The sequence below is a fragment of the Watersipora subatra genome, chromosome 9 (assembly GCF_963576615.1).
Source record: "Watersipora subatra chromosome 9, tzWatSuba1.1, whole genome shotgun sequence".
Taxonomy (NCBI): domain Eukaryota; kingdom Metazoa; phylum Bryozoa; class Gymnolaemata; order Cheilostomatida; family Watersiporidae; genus Watersipora; species Watersipora subatra.
Genome location: NC_088716.1, coordinates 44,935,396 through 44,956,861, shown reverse-complemented (window position 1 = coordinate 44,956,861; position 21,466 = coordinate 44,935,396). Strand labels below are relative to the sequence as shown.

The 21,466-nt window shown below is 36.6% G+C and overlaps 2 protein-coding genes across 7 annotated transcripts; one reads left to right on the top strand and one right to left on the bottom strand.

Annotated features, from left to right (window-relative positions):
* Positions 1-2,884: 2,884 nt before the first annotated feature.
* On the bottom strand, positions 2,885-10,884 carry LOC137403743 (uncharacterized). The gene is made up of 13 exons (XM_068089764.1): positions 10,753-10,884; positions 10,435-10,565; positions 10,039-10,307; positions 7,471-7,545; positions 6,651-6,815; positions 6,292-6,331; positions 6,026-6,183; positions 5,652-5,825; positions 5,017-5,404; positions 4,485-4,746; positions 4,039-4,235; positions 3,567-3,656; positions 2,885-3,449 (listed from the first exon to the last, which is right to left on the bottom strand). Exons 1-13 carry the CDS (start codon positions 10,881-10,883, stop codon positions 3,148-3,150), a joined length of 2,382 nt encoding a protein of 793 aa, XP_067945865.1. The 5' UTR covers position 10,884; the 3' UTR covers positions 2,885-3,147.
* On the top strand, positions 8,987-21,155 carry LOC137403744 (uncharacterized). 6 transcript variants are annotated; one of them, XM_068089767.1, is made up of 12 exons: positions 8,987-9,125; positions 13,181-13,250; positions 13,816-13,879; positions 13,995-14,288; positions 14,727-14,918; positions 15,664-15,764; positions 16,135-16,225; positions 16,967-17,086; positions 18,952-19,057; positions 19,385-19,473; positions 20,168-20,410; positions 20,716-21,155. In XM_068089767.1, the coding sequence occupies exons 3-12, from the start codon at positions 13,832-13,834 to the stop codon at positions 20,737-20,739; spliced, it is 1,308 nt and encodes a 435-aa protein (XP_067945868.1). In that variant the 5' UTR covers positions 8,987-9,125; positions 13,181-13,250; positions 13,816-13,831; the 3' UTR covers positions 20,740-21,155. The 6 variants fall into 6 exon arrangements, with proteins under 6 accessions (XP_067945868.1, XP_067945869.1, XP_067945870.1 ...); XM_068089768.1 differs by having other exon boundaries at positions 8,992-9,062; XM_068089766.1 differs by lacking the exon at positions 8,987-9,125 and adding an exon at positions 11,405-11,607 and having other exon boundaries at positions 14,781-14,918.
* Positions 21,156-21,466: the final 311 nt, after the last annotated feature.

The window sequence follows — 21,466 nt, the reverse complement described above, 5'->3', positions numbered from 1 at the left end:
TCATTCCTCACCATCCACTTTGAGGAAAATTCTAAAGTAATATTTTGTCGAAACAATTATTAATAGCAAAAAGCTGTTTACATAATGCCCCACTTGATTATTGGGAAATATTTTTGTATTTTTCACGGTAGCCTTCATAAAAGCACTGAGACTGGAGTAGGTCTATTAGACTTTGAGCTTTCGGAGAGCCATTTGTGGTTATCAGTAAAATGTGTCTACCAATTGGTAAATTGACTATAATTACATGCGTAATCAGACCTATTAAAAATAAAATTCAAGTAAAGCATAAATAGGCTACTTAGTTTTTGTGTAACCTGTGAAATTTAAACCTTTGCTCGAACTTCAAGGTGCTGGGTTAGCCTCTCAAACAAAACGGTGCAGCATTGGCATGCACAACTGATGTCACAACTTTCAAAGTTATTTTATTCAATTAAAAATCCTATTCATAAGTCTTCATTCAAAGGATTATTTTAATTGTCCTAAGCTAAGGTAGAGCTCTATACCTCCATCTCTTCTATTATACTAGCCATATTGAGTGGCAACAAAATTTAGAGTGAGTAATAGGATTATCATTATGGCTAACCTGGCACCACATTTAAAGTGAGTTATTTATGAGTTATTCGCGTTGTCGGGTATTCGAGAACTTCTGAGACATAACTTTATTTGAAGCCAAGGTTGGAGTTATTGACGAAGCTTTCTTAAAGGCGAGAGACATGGAAAGCATTTCGGCACGGTTTTGCTGAATAAATGGTCCACAAAACACTTAGCCTGTATTAACCAACTAATAATTTGTTTATGGCCTAGCTAGGTTAACAATAGATATAATAATAACAGTTGAGAGAAATTATAAACTCTCCAATGGCTGTAGTTTAAGTGACATAAACTGTTGGCAGTTGGCTGTAGTGGCATTCCATTGGGTGGGTGGTTGATAATGGAATGCCACTACCACCAAGTGCCAACAGTTTATGTCACTTAAAGTTAAACTACAATGACTTAGCCTGGGTAGGCTCTTCTGTTGAAGAGCCTACCCAGGCTAACAATGACTGGGAAACATATTGAATAGGATTTTGAGTTAGCTAAAAAGCCGCTAGTCTGTAAGGCATTGCTTTGCTGGAAAAGATATTTTCAACCAAATAGTAGTTGATGAATGTCATCCAAAAACGACTTAAATTTAAATAATCAAGATTGGAATACATCAGTGATAAATATAATTATAACCAGTGTTAGAAACAGATTTACTTTTTTGGGGAAACACTGCGAGGCGGAGGGGTACACGTCCAACACTGTGGGAAAATCCACTTCGACACGCGTACAAAAAAGCTCAAGTTACAATTTTTACAAGAATTTTTCAGCAAAATAATGAACTGTACATGTATATCAATAAAAATAGATAGAAAACATCACTGTATGATCCAGATCTCTTTGTCGTAAAATGTTTTGTGAAAGATCTAATAGCAACAAAAAGGAACAACACAAATAACTGATTACAAATCAGGGCCAGGGAATGCACCTATGCCGAGTTTATCTCCTTTGAAAATATCTCGGGGTATTGATGTTGCTGTGTATTGCTGTGTATTGCCTCATGCCTAACCCTGCTGATTAAACTATTAACCACTCAGTCATAACCCTTTCTAAAGGTATATATAAAAGACCATAAAATTATGTTAAACCAAAACAGTTCAATCTTGGTCATAGAATTTCCTTCACTCACAGCAGCCGCTGCTGACATTTTCCATTGCGGACATTTTCTACATAGCTTTGACACAATCGCAATATAGCTAGACCATCGGCTATTTCTTAGATACCTTTTAGGCCATGGGTCATAATACAAAAAGTATCATTCAAATATGGACAAGAAGTCGCCCATGAAAATAGGAATCTAAAGCAGGCTGTGCTGTGAATCAACCATCAGGTCGTAATCGACTACTCTATATGATGGGTTGTTATTAGCACAGCAGTACGGATGATGGAAAAGTCACACAGCTAGGGTGTTAGTAGGATAGGCTATAGTATGAAGCAAACTTGATTTGTTGACAGTGAATACAATAAGTTGCACAGAAGGGGTGGGTGGGGGGGGGAGAAAAATAAAAATGACTCATTTCGAATCGCTTGGTTGTGAAGTGAGAGTGTGTGATTTCACAATGGGCCAGAATGTTCACTAAGTCGGCATAAATACTTGTGACATGGGTATCCCACAGAAAGGGGTCTTACCCATTATCTACGAAATGACCATGCAAATTTTAGCCACACCACAGCCCAATTTAAAGAACCTTTCTTAAAATCTTCAATCCTCTGCTAATATAAAACAACTGCGGCCCGCTACAGCAGAGTAAGTGTACCGAATTTGATTCAGGATGTTTAGAAAAAAAGAGCGCCAAAAGTTTTGTGAACTCAATAGCAAGCTGAAAAGTAAAGGGCAAAATGTATTTTAGAGGGCATTAGGCAACATTGGCTAAGACCTAAGGGAGAAATATGCCTTGCCCTTGCCTTGCCTACTAAACAAAGAGGGTTCCTTTGTTCTCCCACAATGGGAATTTTGGAACTTATTGTGTTCATTGTTAGAAATTCAAATACCCTGTCCTGTTATGAGGTGCACACACTACATTCAGCCTACTTGCACTGCCCAATCATGTACCCTAGATAGTTACTTTTAAAGATGCCTCAAGATTGTTAAAACAGGGTCTGAAAATATGTAGTGTTTGAGCTGGTCTTTTGTTAGATCTTTTGTGGTCAGTATTTTTCGCTTCAACATGTTTCCTCAAGCATGGTGAGAGCGTCTTTCTTTGACAATAAGTATCAGAATGGGGTAGGCATACAAGTTTTCCGTACGTTGAACTGAACCTTTCAACATAGAAACATGAAAATCTCTGGGAAGTAAAGTGAATGACAAGGTCAATATAATATATTTCAAGCTGAACCAAAACCTAGACAATACTCTCATGCCCACTAGGTAAAATAAAAATATAAAGCTACGACATCTGGCTTTAAAACAGTAGGCCTCCCTACCAGAATCGACGGAAATTAATTACAAAAGATTTTTATAACACTAATCAAAATGTATAAAAACTTAAAAGCATTCAACAAGACAATTTACCACAGCTCAAAGTATTATCCGTCTCTACAGGAAAAGGGGCGCTCAAAACCGGATCATACGGTATCAACAAATTCAGGATCAGAAAAATACCTTGGTTGAATATAACAAGCGGGTTGAAATGGCGGCAGTTTATATACATATAATGGATGGTGGTGGGGTAGACTAGATACCAGCCGCCAAACAAAATTTCCGGTACATTGCAATTTGTGAGCGAAGAGCCGAGCTTCAAACCATTCTGCTTTATATTCTTCTAGTAGAAAGGCTGTAATATAGTCATTGTTAGCCACTATTTGCAGAATTACTCCATAGGTATCGCTAGCTAGACGAAAGGCGTCCCCAATGCTATATCTAAAACCTACAAAGCAAGACAGTGTAGAATAATCTTTGTGTTTTGAAGATTTGTTTATAAATAAGTGATTGAATAACAATAACAGTTCAATAGAGCTTACTTACAGCGTATCCCATTACTTACCAGATATTGTGATGGTGTTGCAGCATTGTGTGCAATCTCCCAAACTCTCCTGGATGTGCTCAGGTGGTTCAGGACTGTCTTCAGCGGTGCCTATCAAGAAAAAATTATCTTACTCAAAGCCTGTTCGATAAGTTAGAGCAGAAATTAGCCATAGCATTTAACAACAGCTATCTGTCTCAGGTGACAAAAACCAAGTGGATGATTCCTCAGAACACGTTACTGTAAAGCAGCGATTTCAAAACTCGATGCATGAGAACTATCAGGAAAGCCTATGACTACTGCACATGGTGACCGAAAAGCCAGTACTCCGATAGAGGAGTACTCTGATAACAAAATGACTCCAAAGTCTTCAGACAATACCTCAAAAGAGTACCCCAATTTCTAGAAATGTTCAGTAAACTAACATATTTCCATGCACGCACCAACTCCGTTACTCGAACACTATTGAGATATCAGCCACTGCAATACTTACGTGCGCCCTTGGTTTTGGCATTGTTGTGATGCAATACGCCATGCACATTGGCATCTGCCCAATCATGGCAAAACTCGAGTTGGTGTCTGTTACTTAGACTTAGCGGCACATTCTTAAAGTTTCTCATGCGTAATGATTTGAAGAACGCATGTTTAGCCTCCATCCTTAAGCACCAGGTTCCTCTTGGAAGACCAAATCTGGTAAACAGTTACATAAAGTTACATGAAGTTTAAAGTTTTTATGTGACAACTGATAATTACATAGTAAAATAATGCTTGAGATTGAGACATACTTTTAAAAAAAACATCACTGTAAAGTGGGATGCTGAACCAACCGACATACCGCAGCCAGCGGACCGCTTGCCATTAAATTGGAATGACATGAATCATGCTATATATATTTATACTGGCCTGATAAAATTATAGAGTTTTTGCCTGAGAACTCACTTCACTATGTAGTAGGGGATGTGTACCAAGTAATGCATCTTGGGAGTAATGGTGTGAGCTCCATATACGGTCACCCAGGTTTCTAGGTATAATTTTATTAGCGTTGCGGCGGTTGTAATCTGGTCTTTGTTGAACGAATATGCCAACAGAACGGAGGTAATTTCAACCATCATCAACAGCAGTCTGTATTCTGGAATCTCTTCAATATTGTGGCCAGCCAGTATTAAAGGTAGAAGAAAGCCCAAACAGATAGTTTGAGTTGCTGAAAAAAGAGTTATAGATTAGATCTACAAAAAGCATAAGTTGCGTGAAAAGGAAAAATATATCAAAATTTGAAAAACTATTTTACCTTATTTCTTACACGAAGCAACAAACATAATAGGACTTTAAAAAAATGCTAAAATATTGTAGTGGTTTAGATTGGGAAAGTCGCTCCACAAATCACCAGTTTAGAATTTAGATCATTAGCATTCCTCATTGACTGTCGAAATCAAACAAAAACGTATTCAACTGCAGTAGGCTGAATACGAACCAGATTGACCAATTTTTCCGGTGTCTAGTCCATTGAAGCAAGATCTTTCCAAGCTACTGGGTGCATTTTTCTTGTCGTCTCCTCTGTATGGAAAGTTTTTGATGTGTTCATTCAATGACGATATAGAAATTATTCGGTTTTCCAGTAGCCTAGATACGAACCCCTTTATGGCATAAGGAAGAGTTCCTTCGCACACAATATGCATAATGTCAACAGGAATGCATTGGCAAACATCAAATCCATCGATCTTATCTAATATGGATAGCGAGTTGATTCCGTATCGCTTTGAGTATTCTACACGCTGCCGAGCAGGCATCTCTGGACCGAGAAGGAGACAGTGGCGACGGTGACTCTCTATGTCTCTCAGTCTAAACTCCGTGTGGTTAAACTGTAGCATGTTTAAAAGCAATAGAAAGCAATACAAAGTTTCGCATCACACTGACGAAAAGAACTAGAAATTCAGAAACTTAGCAACCACACACTAGTAGCGACGTGCGACAGCATTAACATAATCCCTGATTCAGCGCACGGAATAGCTTCTATTCAAGATAAAAGTCTTATGATAAGTGCATAACTAAAAAAGTTAACACAACAAGCACACTTCTGCAATAAACTGTATACCATAACACACAAACCTGTTGGATAATCTCTTGTGAGCTACCATAACACGTCCGACATTTCATGGCTGCCCCTCCCACTCCTTCTTTAAACCCTGCTACCATATTGGCTGCTGGAGTGTCGCCAATAAAAAAAAGCAAAGATCCTTTATAGATGTCCTTTCCGTCCCGATTCACAACTTCAATACCATCCTGAATAAAAGACATAGAATCTTTACTGTTTTATCCTTTTCAAACAATGGAATAAAATACATTTTCGATCATAGACTTTTCATAAAGAAACTCTTTCACTAGCCAGAAAAGAGGTCAAATAACTTGAAGTTTAGATTCATTGCCAGGCTCTAGCTCCGGTTTTCAAAGCTAACCTATTACTATAAGAATATTATGATTACCTTCTTGAGTACATTAATTTCCTCGGCAAACTTTAGAAGGATAGCTTGGACTCCATATTCCTTAACGTCAGCAGAGTATGCCACAGCAAACAGGTGTATGAATTTCAATTGGGATCTGTGCTGAGGCGGGACATTCAGTAACGTCCAATAGAAAAGAGCTAACCATGAAAAACACAACAGTGTGAGATATGCTGTTTAAAAAAAAACAAATATTGTAAAACCACGAAATTCTGTTCCTGAAAACATGCAGCAAAATTCCACTTTACCTATCTTGTGCTTTTTTCTTTTGGAGCCAATTGGATTCACCTAGAAAAATATGACGATTATCAAAAGAATATGACCTCAAACCAACGCATGTGATAAGGATCAACAAAAATGAAAACTATTGAGTATTTGAAAAGCCATGTACGACGGTCAGTGATGGGACCTGAACATCTGCATGTTGACACAACCGAAACATAAATGGTAAATTTATTTATAGGCCTACGCAGAATTATGCCCAATTCTTCTGTGTTAGATGAGCACTTAAATTTGAGAAGGCAGTAGTCGCCAATAAGTTTTGTGTAGCATAGTTGAAGGGCTTTATGATCCTTAAATCAACACACTTTTATTTGAGCTGACATACCACTTCAATATCATCATAATAGGCTGCTACCATTATCTTTTGCCCGTCAGCAAAAAAGTCAGAATTCTGTGCATAATCAGCATCTATGCAGTCTTTGATTGCCCCATCTGGAGAGAATATTGGAAACTGTACTACATTCCGGATTTCTGGACTATCTAACATTATCTGCAAACAGATGAATGAATACATGAGAACATAGACTAAAGCTTTTTTGCATAATTTTGAAAGCAAAATGTTGGTTGTACTTTTAGCATTTAGTTAGGTTCCATGAGGTGATGATAGTTGGTCGACAATGTTGTGTTTCTAGTCAAAGATGACTCAATTTCCTCATGGAACCCTATTGTGTGATGTTTATATTTGTCTGATAAATTAGAGCAACTCTTCAGGGTGACAAGTGCTTTATTGTTCATTGCTATATTGTTGATGGGAACAGCTAAGGCGCTCTTTGTTTACATAATCATTAGCAAATTAGGTTTACAAATGGTCTGAAATAAAGATATGTTCAGTACAATGGGAACATGGCCAAGCCAATTAGCAAAATAAGTCACTATAAATAAACTCACTAACTGTAGACCAACTATCAACCTAGGGAACCTAACTTGTTACACTAACTTAGCTGTGTCACTGAAAAAAATTTAAAGAGCTAATCCTGAAAAAATTACTTGTCCATAGCCAGTTCACTAACGGTAATTAGCAGGAATCAATTCTTATTGAAATCGCAGAACTATGACAAGCGCAGCACATTTGACAACCTTTTTCATATATTTTCTCTCAGAAGTTATCTTGCATGTTTGCAGTTATTAAGCGCACAAGTATTTACCTGGAGAGTTGATAGTACGGATACATAGTAAAATGGTCTTCTAGCGGTGTTGTTGTAGCGAATTGGAGTCGATTCCTACAAGCCACAACACGACATTTAGGTTAGGATACAATTAATTGGTTGGTGTACACTTTAAGGAAAATTCAAACGAAAGAGGCTTATTTCCAAACAGGCTTTTATCATATCTTTATTTCTCTAAACACCCCAATGGTTCCAAGGCAAGTGATCTAATGTGAATATTGTCAATTGACTGCAATTCAGGGGCGTATTTGACAGGGCACGAGTTACGAGTTTTCGTGAGTGAAAATTTCACTAGTGGGTCAAATAACCAAAACTCATTAGTGAGATCATGTATTATTGCATAACATAACAGTACCTCTTTGTATTGCCTTAACATGATTAAATCTAGTAAAGATCACAAAGGAGATTATGAGATAACATGTTGCTGTCATTGAGCCAATCGACATTAGTTAGTTTTGTTTAAATCTCTAGCGCCATCATAATACACTGACATATAGATATATAGTATATAGGTATTGGGAGCTAAAATAATATAAAATCGTCAAAAGTTAAAAGCGAGTACATATACAACTACAAATCTGTTTTGTATGGTTAAAAACTTGATATAAAATCTAGTTTTTGACCATACGAAATACATTTGTAGTTTTATACGTACTCGCTTTTAACTTTTGACTGTTTTATATTATATATTATGTTCGAATTTTGGTTATTTGTGGACTCAGTAGAATCTTGCAAAACGCTCTGAAATGCTGTAAATGTTCACCATTTTAGAAAAAAATTTTCCGGGTGTGACCCCCGGACCCCCCACTGGAAGGGCGCTCGGGCGCCCCTCCCGGACCCTCTCCGCCAGCGCGCTCCCTCAGCCGCTGCGCGGCCTCAATCATTCAGGATAACTAGTGGGTCAAATATATTTTTTAATATGCCCCAGGACTGCATTGACTTTTTATATTACATATTTGCTATCACTCCGTGACAGGGGCTATATTCAGCAATTTTCAACACACTAGTTTGAAAAGATTGATCAAGAATGAGCCCTTATTCTCACTATTTTGCCATAATTAATATATATTATGGCATAAATATCATGCTAATTTTTAAATTCACTGCATAGATAACCCTTTATTACTATGATTATGATTCACAGTCACAGCATTGTTCTTTTGTTTACATTACAATTATCACACTAGAGATTTCAACACGAAAACTCGTAACTCATGGATGCTAATATACGTCCATGGACTCTGTGACACTAAAGCATTAACCCTCTCACCCCTGATGCCAACTATTTCGGGAGAAGTTGTTCACACTTGGGCCTGAAGCCAACACTTTCGGGACACTTTCTGAGTAACTTTATTGATACTCCTTTTGTGTTTATCGTTTTTTTATAGCTTTATTTCGAAAGATAACAGTCTGAGGATTGTTTTGATACCAGAAATGTGGTTGGATAAAAGCATTTTACTAGGCAAATCCTGTGATAGATTTCAAACTTCAACTCTGGAGGTCGCCATATTGAATGCGTTTGCCGAAAGACAACGGCTAAATCTTACAATCTAACGTAATAATTAGTTCAGGTGAAGAATTTAGCAGTGACAGTGATCTACAACAACACTATGACCGTTTATTAGTAGCACAAAGTGGGTTTCAATTGCACAACATCAAAATTACTAAATAGTTATAACTTTTAAATTTTTCGAATAAAAAAATTTTATTTGACAAATCTTTTCACAATTTTAGTTGATAAAAACGATACATTATATTAGTTTTGTACTCCAGTTGTTTGCATCTCGTGTTTATTATCATAACTGCAATAAATGTTGTCCTTATAGAATGTAAATATGATATATAGACCTTATATACCAATTGATTGAACAATGGAACGGAAACTACATTATGCCATAATATTGCGTATAGGCTCATAATTTCAGTTCTATTGGTTAGAACTCCAAATTTTTTTTTGCAACTTGATGATAACACCTTTTCTTGTTATCCTAATATGTTACTGAAGTGTTATCAACCAAAAAGCTGACTTGTAGTAGCAGCCAAACTTAGACTTTTCGATTTCCAAAAAATGTATTGATTTGAATCTTATCAATAACATCCTATATAGATTAACCTAATGTGTATATGTTAGTATCAAAATGTAGCTAAGAATGTTACCAACAAGTTACAAAAAACTATTTTCATTTATCTTGAACGCAGCTTTATTTATGCTCAATCTAACACACCTCACTTTATTAAATATTGAGTGTGAAAAATTAATTAGGCCAGGGGGGCACTCAACTGGAAAATAATTAGGGCTGAAAGGGTTAACTAAAATGAAACACTGAGTGATCGTAATCTTTTAAAAACTCCCAAGAGTTAACGCAAGAAGAATTATAGGCCTATATTATACTCTTTAGTTTAAAAATATTAAGGATTTGATCAGCATCTTTTCCGAATTTGCTTTGTATTCTTAGATTATAGGCAGCAAACAGCTAGATAATTTTTTTGATTCAGTGTGTCAACTAAAATTTGACTTTTTTTAGTACAAACACATTAAGAACTCACAATTAGGTTGAACTTCTCTTTAAAGTATCGCATTCTAGTGTGTTGAGTGGCTAGACGCGTGAATCCATGACAGGGGAATAAACCGCCAACATCTATTCCATGTTCTTTTTGCACTGTATCCGTTAACAATCGTTTCTGTTCATTCAACAGCTCAGTGACAGTGGAACCAATCTTTTCAATGTGTACATTGGGAATATTACTTGTTGCAAGACTTAGCATAAATTTGGCACAGTTCTTCTCCAGTGAAGGAGGTCTAACAGTTTGCTCATCTGAAACAATTAACAAGAATAAGATTGCGTTTTATTGTTGACTGGCATGTCCATTTTGAGAAAAATATAATTTTAGGAAGAATGTGCCAATAGTGTCTGAATTTCCTGATAATGAGTTTATACTTACTGTTACGATGATGAGGAGATTGCGGATCTGGGTCTAAAACTGGCTCTACAACTGGTTCTAAAGGCATTGATTCAATATGAGTTTCAGTGTCCTTGTGTTTCCTACGAACGTGCCTTCTATAACTGAGATAGCTGTAAAACAAGCAACTACCATTCAGTGTATTTTAAATTGACAACCTATCAGGCAAATTGATTCCAATGGGGCTTTTACATTATGGTTAGCTCAATTTCAAAACAGAACCCTTATCATATGACATGACATTTATTAGCCAGATTTAAAAATACCAAATAGGACTTTAGGGCCAACTTCATATCATACCTTCCGTAACTCATGCCGCAGAAACATGTTATCCGAAACCTTGGATCATGTTTATGAACTCGGATGACATGGAGAGTGAAGACTTTATTTGAATTGTGAGAAAATCCACATATGGAACAGCTATAAAGCATTTCCTAAAATTGGAATATTAACAATTATTCAAAATACCAATGGCTCAATGAGAGCAAGTGTTACTAACATTTCAGAGGACACTTTGTTGAAATAACAAAATAATATCAAAATATCCCTATAGTCTGATCTGTTCAGAAAGAAAATTGGCATATTAGAACACTTATTACAAAAATCCAACATATATCCTATACAATTTCTTGCCTAAGTCGGAATTCGGTACAAGATAGGGCAGTTTGAAGTGAAAGTCCACTGGGCCTCCACAAGATCCAGGATTCGGGTTCGCAGAAATATATTCAACAGCAGTATCGTCAACAACATGTCCTAAAACAAGTTTTAAAATTGCAAAAGCAATCTACCATTTTTTATGGACTAATCTATAAACTCAGATAAAACTTATTATCAAGGGTTATCATAGGCAAGACAATAACAATGTGATTGGTTGCAATAGACCAATAGCAATGCAGTCATTGTTTAGGCTGAAAGCTTGTCCAATAAAATATAGTAGGCTTGGCTATGAAGAGAGAATACTATAATTTTGGTGTAGTTGGTTCATTTCAAGTCAGAATACTGTATCGTAACCGTTGAACCTACAGTACTTTGGCGTTTGAATCCGTTGGGCTAAGATTTTTAGCAATAGCCGTTACAAACTTTCTGCAATAATGGAACAATTCAAAACCCTTTTTGAAGAGATAGGCGATACAGCGGCATACGAAATATTACTTGGTGAGTATACGCTACATTTATAGTTTGACTTGATCACTAAAATTCAACGAGATAATTTTTATTTTATATACTTTGGAAGTAGGCATCTACTAAAGTGCCCAATGTTGAACAAAGCGTAAAATATATTAAAATAGAATTCGTTTAAAACATTTTATTACTAGTAGTTTCATACCCAACGGGTAATCATCATCAGAATCAAAATCACAACTATCTAGGATTAGACAAATGAAAGGTGTAGGCCTAAGTTTCTGAATTGAAATCAAGACCTTGAAATCAACCTAAATTAAAAGGCTCTTCGCTTTATTAAGTCAAGTTTCAACTTTCTTTTAATTTACAATCCCTTTTTATAGAAAACATGAAACAATAATATTTTTTACTTTTGTGAGAGAGGCCTAATCGCTACATAAAGTAGTATGTTTGAGAGCAGTCACCCGAACAGTAGAAGATCTAAAGCGTACCTATTTATATGCAATGAATGAATATTATTTATCATAATTAAATAGATAGCTATATGCATGCAGGGAGTTCTTGATGCAGGCCTATGCAACGCAACAGACATATTGATAGGAGCAAGGAGTTGTATGTATCCCACATACAACTCTTTAGTCTTTGATAGAAGTCATGAAGGAAATTTTGTTTGTAAGAACATTCAGAGGTTTTCAATTGAGAAAAGATTACTGCCGACACAATTCAAGCCTGGGTTATAGAGTAATTAAAATTTCTTGTTTAGGCCATAGAGTAGTTAAAATTTCAAAGGTATAAAACACAATGCCTATGTAAGCCTACTAAACAGAGAATAGAAAGAAGGCCAAAGAAAGAAGTAATCTTTACAATCACCACACTTCCAACATCATTCGTTTCAAATCTTGTGTTCTTACCCTTAAATACATTTGTGTAGCCAACTCCTTGGTGCAGCCAGCCAGCATTTGAATAATTAATTTTTACACTATCTTGTTGACTACTAGTACTAGCCACAGCCACCCACCCCACCATCCATTTGTGCCTGGGTGGCTGTGGTACTACTACTAGCCTAGAAAAGATTGAAATATAATTAAGACTTAGTAGCCTAGTAGTACTAGGCTGCTAAGTCGGAATTATATTTCAATATTTTCTTTCATTAACTTTTAACTTTTACTCCAACTAAGGCAACTAAATTCTGACAGCTGTAATCACAAAAAAGTTGCACCTTCAGTTACTCATTAGTGTCACTTTATGGTTGTATGGTTGTATGGTTGTCAAGTTATACAAATAAATGAAATACTTGACTCACTGTATGAGCATAGATTTGTTACCAGATACGCTATTGGCTAAGAATATTCTAACGAGCTAATTGAAGCCACAATGAGTATTCAAAGGTTCTTCAACATTGGTGCCCAAATCAATGATTTAGAATTAAGTTGGAATGATTAGGTTGTCACTATTTTTTTGTAACTTTGAATTCAACTCTAACTCTGTGAGTCTGTGGGGGCTGCTGCTACTGCTCTCTCTAATTAAGGATATAAGTTAACTCACTAGGAATTATTTTCCTCCAACAAGACTGGTATGGTTTGATTTTTTTATGAATTCATTTTAGATAATGATATCCTTGATGAAGAAGTGATACCTGACTTGCAACCAGAGCAGCTTCAGCAGCTTGGTGTTGGGTGAGTTGTCTTTGTTTGGTCTGATAGACTACGCGATCATGGTATTCATGTCTATGTTATAACCTCCGCCAGTTGGTTGTTCAAATCACAGGCCGGCCAACGTGTTCGGTAGCGCTCGGGCGGTGGTGCTCGGGCGAGCACCACCGTCCGAGCGCTACCAAACACCTTGGCCGGCCTGTGGTTCAAATAGAAATTAGGCCTACTTGCAACTCAGCTTCTTTTTGCCAAGGAGTTCTTATTGCCAAGGAGTACAAAAATACTGTCTAGGCGAAGAACAAAGATCAACTACATTACCTCCCCAAATGGATTAGTTGATAGCTAGGGTTTGCAATTTGTTTTAGGCTTTAGCAATGTCAATCATTTTTGTTCGCCATTTTAACTTGTATGACAGGAAGAATTAAGAATTGGCTAAGAATTGCTTATGATTGCATTGCGTTACGTTTTTATGTGGATCCAAAAAGACATTCTGAAATGGCCAGTTTTGGATTTACATTTACCTATGCTGTAAACTTTACTAGTAAGTATTACTATGGCATTATGTTAAGTATGTGAACTTTCCTTATAGCTCTCTGGGGAAATGTATGAAATACCTACGAAGACTCAAAGAGCTTGTCAAAAGTGTTCAAAAGGTAAATTTTACGTTCTTCTTTTAGCAAAATTTAGCTTGATTATTGTTGAGTATAATAGTTTTATGCATATCATTTATATCGGAGGCGCCTCTATTATTGGTCTTTGCATTTTCAGAATAACTTACCAAGTGCTGCCCCCTCTGTTGCGCTTACACTACCAACACCTAATGAAACTGCTTCAACACTCGGCGCTGCGGTCGCATCACCACCTGCTTCCATGCCGGCCACACCTAGACCTGTGGTTACCACACCTAGACCTGTGGTTACCACACCTAGACCTGCGGTTTCAACACCTTCCTCTGCTGTTTCCGCTATTTCAGGATCACCTGCCGCCGAACCTATTGCTTCAGCCTCTGCCACTGCTGAGGCGACTGTTTCAACACCCTCTAGCTCTCCATTGTTTATGCGAGTGAGTAACAGCAATATACTGTAAATTATGTTGTTGTTGTTGCTGTTGTTAATATTTATTGAGGTTAGCTAGAGAAAATAAATCCTGTCGACCTGTCTAAATTCGTTGGCTGTTCTTTGGCTGTCGATAATGTTGAATTGATTGCACAACTTAAATTTGTAATGTAAATTTTTACGTACATTAGACCTGCTAAGTATGGTGCTGTTTGAATTGTTGAATCTTAGTAGGTTAGCCTTGATTGAAAGCGCTTGTAATGGGCAACTCTTGGTAGTCACACTTTATCGTTCGAGCAGACACTATGCATTTTACACTGCAGTATTTTCTGTCTATGAGAAAAACTCCGCCTTAGGCAATTAATTAAGTAATTTGCCTTAAAAGTTAATATACACTATGGCTTTTCCCTATAGTAAGTAAGAACTCAGTTTTATTGTTTTATAGGAGCTCAATGTACCTCAATTTACTGGACGAGAGACCAGGAAAATGGTTGTACAGGCGATTGGGGAAGCTAATTGGTCCCATAGTCACAGCAGACCCAACTACGATAGTGTGGTACTAAAAGTCCTGAGGCAATTTCCAGATAAGAGTGACATCTTCAAAGACGCTAGCTATACCGAAGATAAGGATTGCTACGTGAGTTTTTTTTATAATCGTGAATAGGTCTACTTACTACCGGGCATGTAGCCTACTGTCCTGCAGATTCATTTAGCAATACTTGGCATTGGCGTGCAGCTTTCCACAATTTATTATACAGAAACTTACATCATATCCGTTATCCATCAAGGGTTATTTCGTGTATGTAGAAATTTTCTAAGCATTTGACCCTCTCAGGGAGGGAGAGAGATACCTAATGCTTGTTAAATACCTGTCGGAGTTGTCTACTCTGTCATTTATTTTCATGCATTCACTATGAATGTTAATATGGGCTATTGAGTGATATTTTCATATTTATTATGAGAAGTGTAATAAGTGATCCAGAAAATGTAAGCCCTTCCGTTGATATTTATGCAACTGAAACTGAAATGATTGAGCTTCTAATTGTTGTTTGGGGAGGCATAGCTTCATTTCAGCTTTATATTAGGAATGAAGGGTTAGCTTTATTTTTTTACTATCATAGTAAACGCTATGAGCCAGTGTAATCTAGCGTTGATTTGCATAACCACCATTGCAAGAGTCCAAAGCTGGGTAAACTTTAAATTTGTTTCAAGATGATTGGAAAATATTCTGTCTGATGGACTAGAACTGAGCAACTCTCTCTGGTTTTCATGCTAGCTAATCTATACACATATGATATTTTTATACTCCCTTTTTAGTTTTGTAATCATACTATTTTTTTGCGCATCTATAGTTTATCAGGATCTACATTCTTTGCTTGTAGAAGGTTTTCAAAAGACAGTTATCTTGCAGCGTAAGAAACAAAAGAAGCTACTATGCGAAAAAACAAAAACTCGATCAAGAACCTGCTGCTTCGGTCACCGGGTTCGTATTTTACTTGTTAATTCTCCTCTTTATTGTTGACGTCATAAAAATAATTTAAAATTTACCGTTTGAGATGAATAGTCAATCAGAATCGCAATTTATATTGACGTCTTAGGTTTTGATGATAAGCATTATAATATTGTATGTTTATGTATGTTATAAGCATTATAATATGTTTTTTATGTATGTTATGCTTTTGATCTTTGTTTGAAGTGAATCATTGTAATCTATTATCCGCACATCCCCCTCCCTTTGCAAGGACAAATAGACATCTCAATGTTTCATAAGATTTCTACTCATATAACTCATAAAAATGCGACAAACACTTTGTCTTCTGTAGCCATAATTTTCATCTTTTAATTTCTTACAGGGATATAGTGGTGAGGGCAGAGGCACTAGTGGTTTCTCCGAGCAAGGAAAAGAGGAATTTGCGGGTTCAAAATCTTGACACAATTCCACAGGTAAGGTAGCATAGTTTACTCAATAAGAGTATCAGGGGCTAGCGGTAGATAAAAATTTGTGATCCTCATTGTCTGCGTTGGAGTTACCCCCACTATAAAATAAGATCGAAGTAGCCGCTTATAGTGGGTGCAACTCCAACGCAGACAATGAGGATCACAAATTTGATCTAGGCTAGTGGTACTAATTTATAACCAACATCTTGTGTTGCTTTCAGTAGATCTCTTAGGTGTGTGCAGCTTGCTTTATTGTGTTTTTAAAATATATGAGGGAGTCTTGATTATGCAACAGCCTTTCGAGCGCCTTTTGTTTCATCCGCTAAATGTTTCAAGTAATTTTTGTTGTGGTATTACCATTCTTGTTATACATCATTGTTGCTAATGATCGGGCTCCACTTTGTCGCCGCCAAAATCGCTTCTAAATTAAAGATTTGCTTATATTTCTAATGGCAGCATTCACTGACAGTCGCGTTTCGAATAATATTATAATGAGGCATGGAGTGTCAGTGTCACGGCTTTTAGGGTTCCACTTCTTTGAAAAGGTGGACATTTTTCTAACAATCTATTATGTAACCAGTTATATACTCCCTGATGGCACGGCTAAACTTGATTATTGTTGAAATTTTTATGGTAACTTTTCACCCTTTATAGCAAGTTGAATAAAATTTGTAGTTTTCGTTGATGATGCCCTAACTTTAACCACAGTAAACTATAAGAACTCTATAATCAGTCTTCATATTGCAGAGTGCGGTAAAGGAGATGCTTCGTCCATCATTGTCTATTAGGAAAGAGGCTTTTAAGAACATGAAAGATGGTTGGAGTGGCATGGTTGTTGAGTGGCCAATTTATGGACAGGAGGCTTTTGTAAGTATTACTCTCCAAAATAACATGAACTTTCAAAATTTTGCCCATTCTCCCAGTATCCTATTTTGAGCCCAGGTCTCACGTAGTGTTTTAGTGGATTGATATTAAAAAGCTACAAGCGAAGTCTTTGCAATACAACCTGCACCGAATACCAATTTGCATGAGCTGAAGATGGCTACCTACTTCCAAAGCACAATTTTAAATAAACTTGACTAGACTCGTCACTCTTTATAGTTTCTCAAAGAATAATGTCTTAGTCTTGGGATTAACTGAAACTTTAAATGTTATATATTATTGGAGACCGAGTTGAACTGAAATTCATTGCAAGGGGAAAATTCCAGTTAGTTTCTCTCTATGGAGGGAATTTATAATATGTGCACAGTAATTTATAGTTTAAACGATGGATGACTTGCCGGATTATGGTCAATTTCGGCAGTTGCCTGTCCTATCTGGCCACTGGATTAAACGATTGCCAAGTTTTTATTTAGCACTATTCTGGCGCAGCATTGAACGTAATCCTACCACTGAGCAGACTTACTGCCTATCTATTAGGAGTTTTCTTCTCCATAATCAGAGGATAACTTTATGGTCTTCTAAAAAATCTTCAGCACTCTACTCCCAAATATGTCTTTGGCATAGACTTTGAACTATGTTTTCACTGAAAATGTATGGCATACCTTCTCTAAGTCAGAATTCCTAGCCTGTTTTCTTAGTAATAAGCAATTTCTGAAAATTTATGAGCAAAAAGTTATGAAGTCTAGATTTGTTGGCTATTTTTTAAAAATAAATATGTTTGGGCCCAAAATCAAAGGAATAAATTTCAAGAAAGAGTAAGGTATTGTTTTACTATTATGTATTCCACTCCAACTTGCCCATGTGCATAAACCATTATTGTTAGTATGTGTTTTCTATAAAATTGTAGTTTGGGCTTGTAACATATTCCTGCTGGTAGGACAGTGTTTAATCTAAGGTGGAATAGGGAGAGGGTTAGCCGGAAAACACGACAGCCTTGCCGTGTTTTCCGGCAAAGAGATAATCCTGCACCTCTAGCATTATACAGGCAAATTATGGCAAATCACAGTCAGGGATGTGATTCATAAGCTAAAAAGTTTATTTTAAGCTATTTTGTATTAGCTCCGAACGCTGGCTTACTGTACGCTATTCATTGCCTTCACCATTTAAGTATACCTTAGGTGGTATTTTTATCTATCCACTTCAGTATATAAACACATTTATTTCATAATTTTATGATTGAAATGCTGCCTCGGGCTTTTGCTCAAAGTACTTTGTCAACGACTTCCGTCAGCAAGCTAAAATGAATTTTGGAAATCACATGCCTGCTAGTTATCCATCGTTTAAACTACACATATAAGACAACTCACATTTCTAGCTTCGATTTCATTCATCTGACCCTATGCGTTTAGGTTTTTACATTGTAATTATTACTATCTAAGTAGGCTTCAGCATAATTGAATTTCTAAAAAAATTTCGGCGTTGTGGTCAGGTCAGATATGTGTTTCTGACTGGACATCTATCTGACCACAGCTTTTAAAAATTCACCACCAAAGTTTTTTGACTATATAAATAATATTGTCAACTCGTATTAAGTTTGTTAAAGGTCTATATCGTTGAGGGCTTAGAATTACTTCATGTAAGAGCAGTAAAGTGGTTCATTGAGGGTCATAACTAGTTTTTATTTACGGGCAAGTCGACTGAATGTCGATATTTCTTGAATTCTATAGATTTGCTACAGGAAGAATATTGAAGATAAATGTTTGTACTTTATTTCTCGCTTGCTAAAATGTCTTCTTCTTTCAAATTAGCGTCGATATTTTGAAGTTGCTTATTTTTTTATTGCTTGTTAGCTTATACCTGAGCTTGAGCTCCTTCTGAATCGGGACTTGGATTTGGACGCGTTGGGAAAGCGAGCAGAGGATTTGTTCATGGCTGCATGTCCAAAAGAGACTAATCGTAAGTGTATTTATTATCTTCAAATTTACGTACTTTCTTTGCAGAACAATATGTTACTTTATGCGCTAGCAACGGCTCAATTATCAAAATAATATCAACCGCCAAAATGATATAAGTCGGAGTCGGGTGCCCATGATTTTAGTCAGTATTACTGGCTTTTTACCTCACGATAATAGTAATCTACGGAGTTTGTCTCACCCTATTTTCCATTCCAATGCTTTACATGTGCAGCAGCTTAAACAAGAACTAGTCTCTATTGTTGGAGGTCTTACCTGGTAGTGTGTAGTCAAAAAAAGTTTAAATATAACAAAAATACTTTGTTTGCAGCGAATGATTCTGGATTTGAGAAACTGGTGATCGTGATTGGAAAGCGCCTTGGAGACAAAAAGATGCTGGCCGAAACACCCGAACACAAAGTGAGTGGATTTCTTAGTTCGGTAACTTATTAACGTCATACATTAGGCTGACTATTGGTTCGCAACTCCAACTTAGCGTGTTAGAGGTTATTAGGATGTTTATACAGGAATGTTGTTAACGTCATAAATTAGGCTGACTATTGGTTCGCAACTCCAACTCAGCGTGTTAGAGGTTATTAGGATGTTTCTATAGGAATGTTGTTAACGTCATACATTAGCCCGTCTATTGGTTCGCAACTCCAACTTAGCGTGTTAGAGGTTATTAGGATGTTTCTATAGGAATGTTGTTAACGTCATACATTAGCCCGTCTATGGGTTCGCAACTCCAACTTAGCGTGTTAGAGGTTATTAGGATGTTTCTATAGGAATGTTGTTAACGTCATACATTAGCCCGTCTATTGGTTCGCAACTCCAACTTAGCGTGTTAGAGGTTATTAGGATGTTTCTATAGGAATGTTGTTAACGTCATACATTAGCCCGTCTATGGGTTCGCAACTCCAACTCAGCGTGTTAGAGGTTATTAGGATGTTTCTATAGGAATGTTGTTGACGTCATACATTAGCCCGGCTATGGGTTCGCAACTCCAACTCAGCGTGTTAGAGGTTATTAGGATGTTTCTATAGGCATGTTGTTGACGTCATAAATTGGCTGGACTGGTTTCGGCTCCAATCTGACTTACTTTTTACTGTTTTAGGTAAGCCATTCTCTTCCCCACCTCAAATTTGGGAAACTCTGTGTGGATGGGGAAAAGTTAAGCGTTAGTGAGGACCCTCTCGTCCTGCTAAAACTTCTGGCAGTATTTTACATTGGGGACATCGAGTTTGGCGACGCCAAGAAGTTTGGCCAGCTGCTGGAGTTTACCTTCTTGGGCTCCAGCACCGTGAGAAAGGGAAGCAAGTATTTGTCTGTCGACAAATTTATGGAAAAAATGAAGCGGGTGAGTACCTAATGACTCAGCTATGCTAGTTTTATATCTGTCGAAAAACTAAGTAGGATTCGAATGAATTTCTATGGTAGCAATTTATCATATAATTCATGAGAAGAGAACTCCAAAATGTAACTTTTGGCGCAAAAAACGATTTCAACCAGTTGTAAAATCATTGAAACTAAAATTTCCGAGAACACTCATATCCTAAACTCATTGGTCGAGCTTTTTGCCGTCTTCCTAGTCTTATTTTTAACGTTTATTTTTCATGTTGGAATTATCATAAATCATAGAAACATTTTTTTTCTCTTTTGCAGGAAAGCCGAGCCGACGATGAGTAGGCGAAGAAAAGCAAGTGCCGGCAAAGCCTGGAACGCTATAAGTCTAAAACATAACAACAAAATTCATAGAACACAATTCACACGAAATAGTAACCTTTCCAATCCAGTATGCCAAAGTGACACCACTTTTAGAGCGAATTATTTACGTGATTTGGGGTTTGGGCTTACTCAATGGATTTTATGGAATCGTGCTCTCTTTTATATTATTGTAGATAGTTTTTTTTAATTATTATTCTAAATCGATCTTGATCAAACAGATGCTGTGTGTTTTTCGAGTTATTTAGTGCTTTTATTAAATGGTGTGTGTGTTTTTCGAGTTATTTAGTGCTTTTATTAAATGCTGTGTGTGTTTTTCGAGTTATTTAGTGCTTTTATTAAATGTTAATAATAAATTATATATACTCGCTGTTTAAAAATATCCTTGGCTGAAAAAAACGCAGAGCTGTTTGTAAAGTGATTAAACTTGTAAACACTTGCTGCGTTCAAATTTGACCCTAAAATATAATGCGCCAAGCGTGTAAAACCAGGTTGCAATGCTAAATGCACTCAGCGTGTGAAAATCGTCTTCGTATAGAAAACTCAGTCAATGTTTAAAAACTGCAATTTTTAAACGCTAAGTGCGTACATATTTTGGTTTTATGATTAATGCACAGTGTGAATAGAAATTGCCTTGAAAAATGACCATCAGCAGTGCGTTAATTTTTAGTTGCACATCGCATAAAACGAT